Consider the following 9,702-nt stretch of genomic DNA (forward strand, 5'->3'; position numbering starts at 1 on the left):
AGTGTTTGCGGGATTTCTCCAATTCCCATCGGTTGATCGATGGGAGGAATGCCATGACATGAGCTCTGCAATGGATTTGCACTTGAACATATGTTGGATGCGAGAGATTATGGGAAAATGTCACAGAACCTTACAAGGCACATCCAAAGTTTTGAGATCTGCTCTATATCTTGCCTCTCTACAAGTAGGACACTCTCTTGCCTCCTTATGTGGTCCACGAAACAGAATGCAATCATTGATGCATGCATGGATGTGCTTAGGTCACATGTTGCCTTGCCATATCTCTTGAGGTCGGTAATTTATTCTCCCTTGGAAGCATTTTACACAATAGCTTGCACGTGAAGACCATAAATTAGAAAAAGTATTCCAGTATTTGACCCACTAGCATAATTCACCATGTTTGCAAAATAGACTTTAAAGCTTACTTAAGTAATGTATTCAAACTTGCATTGCTCCATCCATAGATGGTCTGCAAGTTTAGTAACTCAAGGGAGGAATGTAGAACAGAGAATGTGCACCCCTCAAATAGTGGTGTAGATGCTGCAGTAAAAAGATCATCCTACTCGATGCTATCATCCCTACCTGAGGACTGATGGACAAATAACTCCCATACCATATCATCAAACACCTCCTCCTCCATCGCCTCATGAGGTAATGGTGGAGGGCTACTATCACCATCACTCCATGCATCCATAACGGTCCCTCCTGAAGATCCCACCTCATATCATCGATGCTTCATCTCCTCATGATGAGCGTAGGGCAACATTTGCGGGTATGGCACTGTATCCTGTATCAAATTAAAAAAGGATCATATATTAAACACATGAACACCCATAGGTATCTCAATCAACCTCAATGCTTTAACACTTACCTCGGATACGGTCGCATCCCATTCTCCATACTTTGAGATGTGACTAAGTGTAATTCTACGTGCATGATACATGTTTCCTCGACATCGATCACACATACATTTGATTTTTTGTTCCAACCACATTTCTTGATGGTGGATACAGAGGGCTTCATCCTCACTAGAGCTGCTTGTTAAAGATGAAGACATCCTACAAATAAACAACCCAAAAAATGTGTTCTTCCTTGAGTATTAAATGACAAAACTTTGTATCGCATCTAACAGCACGTTAGAACTATGGAGTGCATCTATACGCGTATCTAAAACATAGTGTAGACATGCTAATAGACGCACTCTTAGACACGCAAAATGTGGACTAGTTTTTGAACCTACTTTTAGCACTGCACTCCCTTCTCCTTTGTCACATCAAGAGGCTCTTCTGCCTTGTAGAGCCGCCAACGTACTCCCGTGCGGTCAAGAGTCCCTTCTCTAGAGACGAGTGGCCAGCGTACTAGCTTGTCTCACGATAGGGCAACAGGTGTAGTAGCAGGGAGAGCTCTGGGGGATGCATGGCACAATGCTTTGGGGGGGGTAATGGTGGGGGCAGGGAGGATTCAAATGATGCAGACGTGCCAGAGGGTGATGGTACGGTCTTCTATGACATCACTTAGAGAGGAGGCATCTTGATGGATGCACGGGGAGATCCTCTCCTTTGGGGCACATGCATTGTATCAGTTGCCCTTATAAGGGCCTCTCCTCTCTTGAATAAACTACTCTCTTTGCTTCATTTGTTGATCCCTTGATGTTGTTACATCAGTACAACACAATGAAAGTAAAGTGTCTCACTAGTCAACAAAGGGATTAGAAGTGGGATTCATTGAATAATCATCTTCTCCAACCTCTTTGTCATCCCTACGAGGTCTCTTGCCAACGGATGCCTGCAAAAGTGGCAACACAAGTGTATTTACTATGAGTGCACCCACGTCAAAAAAATAGCACGATCTTGGCACGACATCATGAGAGGGGTTATTCCACAACCAATATATATTTGTAGACCTCTCAGCACAAATAGCAAACTCAAAATCATAGGAAAAAATCCACATGAGTGCTCTAAAGCACCTCTAGCACCCTGAAGTGGTGCATTGGTAGATGAGAACCCATGATTCTATTCAATTTGAGGAAGGATATCATGGCCTTCATGCACTCGGTAGTTGCTAACAACTATAGAGATTACTTATTCCATATAAAGAGCATCCAAGCAGGTTGGTTGATGAGACCATCAATGCTGTACGCTCTAGGTATCCCAATCCCCCCAATGTTGAGTTCACAGAGAAATGGGAAAAGTCAAAGATTGTTGTTGCCGCCAATAAAAGATCTTTGCTTAAGAGGCATGTACTAGCTAGATTGCTAGGAGAGAGGGAGGTCAACCACCAAGGGGCCAGTCCCACACCATTCACAAGCATGAGTGGAAGAAAGCAATGAAGGCAGCGAGGGTGGACCCTAGTCCATAGCACATGGAGGTACGACAGATCCAAATGGAGCAATATGAAAACATGCATTTTGGAGCAGGGGGTGTTGACTCATGGGAGGCCCAATTTGTAAGTATCGATCTCAAATTATATCGTGTTTATGTGATTTATTAGGAGGATGTTTCTTTGTACTAACCCCTCCGCAAATTGTGTCATCTTGCAACTTGATATCGCGTGCAGGTACCCTACTCCTGTCGAGATAGCCTACCATCGTGGACATGTAGAGGACATACATGGAGGCACTTCTATGATGAGGGGTTGATTTTTGAGGAGCAATATATCTGGGCTACTGGAGTGCCCTCCTAGGTATTTAAAAGTATTTAAATAATGTCAATATTGTAAAGAAAGACTTGATTTTTCATACATTGATACATGTTGTCCCTCGTTTACAAGCCCCTTGGGATATTGAGGAGGAAGAAGGTGACGATACTGAGGAGGAAGAAGGCGATGAAGAAAAGCGATGAAGAAGGGAGTGAGGATGCGGATGACTTAGATTAGTCGTAGAAGTAGTACTAGAATTAGTGCTAGCTACTCTTTTTTGTACTTGAAGCCATTGGCTTGGCTTCGTGCCTCTGTTGTATATACACTCTTATTTGTTGTAGTTGAAGCCATAGGTGGCTTGCCTTCGTGCTATATGAATATATAAGCACTTTTTGGGATATGAATTAATACTCATTTTATTTTTTTGGCATTCAATTTCCTTCTGCAATGTTCTATCAATGAATGCCTTGTGAACTAAACATTTTGGAGTTATATGTTTTATTCGGATTTGTAATCATCTGCTATAGACGTGTAACGTGGAATTGTGCTAATTAAAATGCCGTTGGCTGTAAGAATTGAATTGAACATTGTGGAAATGGGAATCATGCAACCACATGGCATACTCAACAATTTGTTCAACCACACAAAGTTTTGCTTTTAAAAAGAAAATAATTCTGCAGAGAGGCTATAAGCGCATCTATGAGCGTGTCTTTCAACGCAGCGTCTAATAGTGTGTCTACATGTGCGTCTATCTATAATGTAGACACCCATATAGACGTGGATCTGTAGACGCACAAATAGACACGCCCGTAAGTTTGTTTAAGTTAAGGAAACGTGTCTATGTGCGCATCTATGGATGCATTGTGTTATTGCGCTGGTTAGGTGTTTAACAAAGTATTTAGACTTGAGTTGCCACTTTCTTCAAATAGGTTTCAATAATTTCCAAAGTTCAAGTGGTTCTTACAAAGGGGGTTGAAATTTCATTAGGACATATTTCAATTAGCCTCATGTTTAATATTCTTTAGTCTGTCATCATCAAGTGCATGTTATGTTCAGATAATACAACCCACAGTTTTACAATTTCAATATGGAAGATGCTAAAAAGCATTTATTCAATCTCTCTTTCCTAGCTATGCTAGCATTGGAGAGATGTAAGAAAACTGGGATGTACAGATACAATACACTAAAAATATAAGAATAGTGCAAAGTATTGCTTCAACATTATGAAGTATTGTGTATGTACATTATATGCACAATGTCAATAGAATTTAATCTCCCTTTAGCCAAAAACGTTTTTTTTATGTGTACAAAGAAAGCCAAAAAGTTGAGTACTCACGCACATGTGGAATCTAAACAAACACATACACCTTGCTAAAACCAATTGGTGGTGCACAAGACTTTTCTAGTAGATGTATTCAATTTTCCTTAAGGTACAACTTAAATCAAGATGCCACACATGCAAAGTATAATAATTAGTTACAACAATTAGCTATTCAATGTGATCAAGAAGTTAGGCATGATGTACATGAAATAGCTAGAGCACTAAGCCAATGCCATATTCACTTGATGCACAAGAAAAGAATGACAACCTTGCTTTAGAGAAGTGCATATCCAACCAATACTATATAACACCCCATTGCAAAAGGTTGGGGTAGCTTGAGGATTACAATCCCCAATCAATAGAAAATTAAGCAAGGTTACTAAGGTTGTAAGAGAAGATATCAATATGATCATGGTACTATCTACCTCAAATCAAGATTCGAATTTGTGATATGAGTGGTAGTGGTGGAGGATGTAATGCTGGTACTAGAATTAGGAGTGACTATGACTCGAGAGAAGATGTGTTGGCCAGGTGCAAGGATGGCAAGGGGGTCAAATTCTTGCTTAAGAGAAACAAAGTGTGGCCAAAGCGAGCCAAAATGGAGGTGGCAATCATGTGGAGACGTGAAGTGAGGCATGTAGATGGTGAAAGAGATGCCAATAGAACGAGAAAGCTGTACAACCTCATTATTTTCAGCAAGAAGCATCTCAATTTGAGGACCCCCCTTGATCGTTGGTTTGTTAAACCTTAGGAAACCAACAAGGTAAAAGATATCCTCATTGGGGGTCACCACCGATGCGCGCTTGTCCCATCTGCATCAAATAGCCAACATGACATTTGATGAGTTTAGATAAATCAATGTTAGGTCAACACCCGCTCTTGTTAGGGGCAACTTTAACAAGTGTCTGTATCTTGTTGAAGACAAATCCTTAAACTCACTCAAGATTTTAATATTTGCATTGTCACCTCCACAAGACTTATGGCAAGTTAGACATGAGTTTATTTCGTTTCCATTCATCAAACTTCTTTATCCAGAACACATTTCAAGTGAAACGTGAACCATTTTGCATTTCCTATCTTCCAAAGCATTACTCTATTGAGACTAAAAGAAAAGTTTCACAATGGTAAAGGCAATATACGAGCAAGAAAAGGCAAATAGATCCCCTAGTCACTATCAACTACATGCAGATACTTTTCAATCATTTTTTGCCAAACTCAAAGTCCTTGGCCTCCCTACTCAATGACAAGAGATGGACAATACCTATTATTACAAGATAACTACATTTGCATGGAAAGCTACTTCGATCATTTTGGGGTCATTTTTTGGCAATCCAATAGTCATGAAACTTTGAACTTGAAGAGGTTCAATATCAATTTCATGTAATCATAGGCATGGTGTAGTGTAGGTAATTTTAACATAGATTGATTACAATCATAGGCATGGTGCAGTGTAGGTAATTAACATAGGATGATTACAATGTTAGATTCAAAAAGTCTCTATGCATCTCTCTCCCATGATTTGTGAGAGCCTTGAGGTCTCTCAGGAGGGTCACTAGGATATATATGTGCCTATCGAGTGAGTCCAATAGGAGCACCTTTTTTATTATATATTTATTTACAATAAGGTATCACTTAAATGATTATGGAAAAAAAATCATGGACAAGGGGTGTATATAAATCTTATAAAATTCATGGACAAGGGATTTTACATCTACCCATTGGATGCAATACAATGAACCCACTCAACTCATGTCTCTATTGATCAACCCTCTATTGCATGATACTACCCATGCTCAAACCCCCCCACCCCCCTCTCTAAATATATAAATAAATAACCCGTTGAATGTATTGATCAACCCTTTATTGCATGATACTACCCATACTCAAACCCACCCGAGGCGCCCCTCTCTATAAATATAAATAAATAAATAAACAAGTAGCAAGTTTGTAATATTTTTTTCAATGGAGTCCCATAGATCGTAAAGAGTCTCACACGCACTTTAATACAATCATATCATTTCTTTCTTTCTCTCTCTCTCTCTATCTGTGCTTATGTGCCAATTGTCATATAAAGTAATTCAAAAAGCTTAGAGCTCGCCCTTGACAGCTCATGCATGGGACGTCAAAACTTTTGTAGCTATAAAAAAGTATATATGAGTTAGTCTCTCTCTCTTCCGTTCGTGATCTTCTCACAGAAACTCATGATCTTCGATTGATCCTCACAGAAATTCATGATCTTCGATTGATCGTCACAGAAATTTATCTCAGCCAGCCCTTCCTATCTTTCAAGTTATCAACATCTTTAATATCGATACTATCGCCTCAGACTTCGGCACGAACCGAACTACAATACATGCAAGTTGCCAACATCTACTTGCCTAACTCCCCTCGTTTGGCGAGCCTACGTTGGAACTTTTCTCGACGCGAAATCCTTCCAACTTCCACGCAAACCCGACGTGAATCTCATCGAATATTTTGAATATATGTCGTGAAGGAAACTGTAGCAATCGTGGGATTTCCAAGACTCGGACGAAGAAGACAAGAGAAACTTACTTGCTCTTGAGCATGGGGTACACAAGCATCGGCCCTCCCACTCCTCTGCTCAGCTTTTTCTTGAACACCGCAGCGTCGAAGGCCTCCACGCTACTGCGCGAAACAAAGAGACACAACCATGGGTGCGGAGCTTGCCAGATGCCTTGGGAGGCCAAAGCGATTTCCTGCGAATGGACTCGATTGAGGAAGTCGAAGTAAGAGACGTCAGAGCTGAAGCGGAGGTTAGGGATGAAAGAGAGGGAACGCAGCAAGGCTTCGATCGCCTGGAAGAAGGCCCAATATCGATAAGCTTTGGCATCCAGGGACACAGCATTAACCGACGGAAAGATGACTGCAGTGTTCAAAAGTGTAAAGTGCGCGACAGAATTTCACGGAAAAGCAGAGTTCGCTGTACTTATCTGAGCAATCTTCGTCCTCTCTCACCTTTTCTACGGTGTCTTCGTCCTCGTCATTGTAGTGTTTTGCGAGTTCCAGACAGTAGAGTACAGGCCCAGCGCTTGCAGGAATAAGGCTGGGATCGACCTGCTTGTCTGCCGTTAAGGGCACTTGACCCCAGCCGTTCACGGGATCGTCCCTGTTGCACACAACGAATCCTTCCAAATAATCGAAAGCCTGTTCTTCTTCCGGCAACGAAATGAGTTTCTCCTGATCACGGGTGAAGTCTTTGAAATCCGCATACACCAAACGCATCCACCTCACCTGCCATGGGAGAGCGGCAGCTATGGCGATGTGAGCTTCTGTGGTCACAGCAGATTCATCATTCTATACGACAAGGATTTGAGGTTTGAACAGCAATAATTTATCTACAGCAAGCAATTGTGAATGGCATCCACACGCTACGACGTGAACACCAACAATAATTTATCTGCGACGTCTTGTCACGAGAACCCCCACACTCAAATGCTACTGATACAATGTGAACGTAGAAGTAGAGCTCTAGACGCTATACGCCGACATGGAAAAGACTTCTCAAGCGAAATAAACAACGGTTCATGTTCACGACAAAAAACTAAACAGTAATCCGCAGCGGTATGCTAGAAGACTGGACACTGAATCAGTCCTGACTCCTATGCTTACAATCAACTCCATAATATCATCGAGAACACCATTGAACAACATCTAAGGTTTGACGAGAGCACCGACTGCTACAGATGCTATCGGATTCTGATTTGCAGCTAAACAAATTATAGGCTGTAATCAAAATCGAAGCGGAAGGACCTTCTCCGGAGCGTGAGCGAGGACGATTCGTGCTTTTGATACTATTCCAAACTGGCCTAAGCCTCCCAAGGATGCAAAGAAGAGATCTGCGTCGCAGGTAGGACTGCAAGTCCGCACTTCACCCTTCCCTGCTGCCAAATAAGCTTCCAATCAGCAATCTAATCACAACGTCTTTCGTATCAATCCGTTTTTCAAACAGATTCAAAAAGGTCGAAGAAATCATTCGAATCAGCAATCTAATCACAACGTCTTTCCTATCAGTCCGTTTTTCAAACAGATTCAAATCATTCAATAAGGTCTGAAAACAGATTCAAATCATTCAATAAGGTCGGAAGATTCTTCCTTATGACTCCGTTGTAATCCGATTGTTGAACTATGTTTCCTCCTAATAATGGTACGTTCAAGCCTCTCCACCTTCGACGTTTGCGGTGCTAATATATTTACCTGTGACAACCTCAAGTTGCAATACATTGCTGATAACCGGCCCATAGCGGAATGTCTGCCCGCCAACACCAGCGGTCTGAAGGAGCCCACCCACGCTGAGATAGAGATAATCCGGCCAAGTTCGAGGAGCCAATCCCTTGCGCAGACATGCCTTCAGAACATCTACCCAGAGTTCGCCTCCGCTAACATCCGCATAAGATGGTTCACCTGCTTCGCCCACACTAATTTCGATCCCCTTCAGACTTGACATGTCAACGACGACTCCATTCAGTGCCTGAGCTTGCCCACTGATGGAATGCCCATTTCCTCTTGCTGCCACGGTAAGGTCAGGTGATTGCGCAGCACAGCGAAGTACAGCGGAGATGTCATCCACTGAAGCAGGAGAGACGACAGCAGCTGGCCGTTCGTGATAGACATTTCCAAAGTCTTTGGCAGCAAAATCGGGATTCTCGAAAGAGATGGCCCCCCGTAGGTCGAGGGAGGCCAAAGGGTGATCCATTCTAGAAACAGGAGAGGAGCTGCTGGAGGCGACTACAATTCGCACTTACGAAGGAGCTGGTTGTGATTAGCAAGTGATGGCTTGGCTATGGCGATGGCGATGGCGATGGGTAGATCCCTTCGTTGTCTTCTCTTTCGTGTGGATCTTGCGACCGTTGATGGATTTTCTGTGAAAGTGCTCCTGCACATTGCTGCGGATTCGATGAAGCTCCGGCCGAGGCCCTTTCAGTGGTCCGAGAATGTACCCGAAGTCTTTGCTCACGTTACGCGGGATGGAGGCACGCTCGGTTCTCGGCTACCCAGGCAATCCGGGGAGACAGAGTCACGCACGATTTGCTAGCAATTCATCCAAAAGAAGCTCACGAGTCGCGAGTGACTATCGTCATAAATACCCACTTGCAATCACGCCTCACTGCTCGCAACTTTTCTGTGTGGCGAATCTGGCGATCATTACACAGATTCAGAATCAGAGTCGCGAGCTCCCGCTCTCATTTTTCAGTGGAGAAGCTAATATACGACACTCCACACTGCACAGTTCATGGTCCATGATCCATGTTCAGACACCTTTCGCAGAGGGATGTCGTTTCGCTGTCCCGGCTTGACATTGTTGCTGCGGGGCACCGTTGCCCGTGCAGATTGAAAAGAACCCTCGGGAATGCAGGTCAGGATGGATGGATCATGGATGGGGTGACGATGACGATGGAAGGCAAGACACCGATCGATCATTCATCGAGGTATGGAGCCGAGAGCCATGGATCGGTCAGAGTTTGGCTGCATTTTCCCGTGTGGGAGCTGCCCCTCGAGTGCCTAAAACAAACTTGCAGTTCAGCGGAGCAAAAACGCAACCAGAATCCAGATCTATGGAGCCGTCAACAGATCCGTGTCCACTGTCGGCTCCATTACTGCAGACCGCAGCTCCGGAGTCGTATTCCGTGGATTTCCGTCCCTGGGGCGCAGGGCGCGCTCGCGTTGATCGATTCATCGTTGGTTGGTCGCGCTCCGATCTCGGGAACGATTTTTCCAGGAAAGCA

At 43.3% G+C, this 9,702-nt stretch overlaps 1 protein-coding gene and 1 pseudogene across 2 annotated transcripts; both read right to left on the reverse strand.

Moving 5' to 3' along the window:
* Positions 1–421: 421 nt before the first annotated feature.
* LOC147885792 (uncharacterized) lies at positions 422–1,057 on the reverse strand (annotated as a pseudogene).
* A 3,102-nt stretch (positions 1,058–4,159) lies between these two features.
* On the reverse strand, positions 4,160–9,047 carry LOC147885793 (cytokinin dehydrogenase 11-like). 2 transcript variants are annotated; one of them, XM_087396674.1, is made up of 5 exons: positions 8,174–9,047; positions 7,730–7,857; positions 6,935–7,210; positions 6,512–6,774; positions 4,160–4,770 (listed from the first exon to the last, which is right to left on the reverse strand). In XM_087396674.1, exons 1-5 carry the CDS (start codon positions 8,670–8,672, stop codon positions 4,380–4,382), a joined length of 1,557 nt encoding a protein of 518 aa, XP_087252800.1. In that variant the 5' UTR covers positions 8,673–9,047; the 3' UTR covers positions 4,160–4,379. The 2 variants fall into 2 exon arrangements, with proteins under 2 accessions (XP_087252800.1, XP_087252799.1); XM_087396673.1 differs by having other exon boundaries at positions 7,730–7,860.
* Positions 9,048–9,702: the final 655 nt, after the last annotated feature.

Source organism: Dipteris shenzhenensis, chromosome 25 (assembly GCF_047967505.1).
Source record: "Dipteris shenzhenensis isolate YYH24624 ecotype China chromosome 25, Dip_SZ_1.0, whole genome shotgun sequence".
Classification (NCBI taxonomy): domain Eukaryota; kingdom Viridiplantae; phylum Streptophyta; class Polypodiopsida; order Gleicheniales; family Dipteridaceae; genus Dipteris; species Dipteris shenzhenensis.

Excerpts from the sequence above, each read along its gene's own strand:
- LOC147885793 (XM_087396673.1), bottom strand. The coding sequence starts at position 8,672 with ATGGATCACCCTTTGGCCTCCCTCGACCTACGGGGGGCCATCTCTTTC. Across the intron at positions 7,861-8,173 it reads GCAACTTGAGGTTGTCACAG|CAGGGAAGGGTGAAGTGCGG; the intron begins GTAAATATATTA and ends CTTATTTGGCAG. Across the intron at positions 4,771-6,511 it reads TACCCCATGCTCAAGAGCAA|ATGGGACAAGCGCGCATCGG; the intron begins GTAAGTTTCTCT and ends TATTTGATGCAG.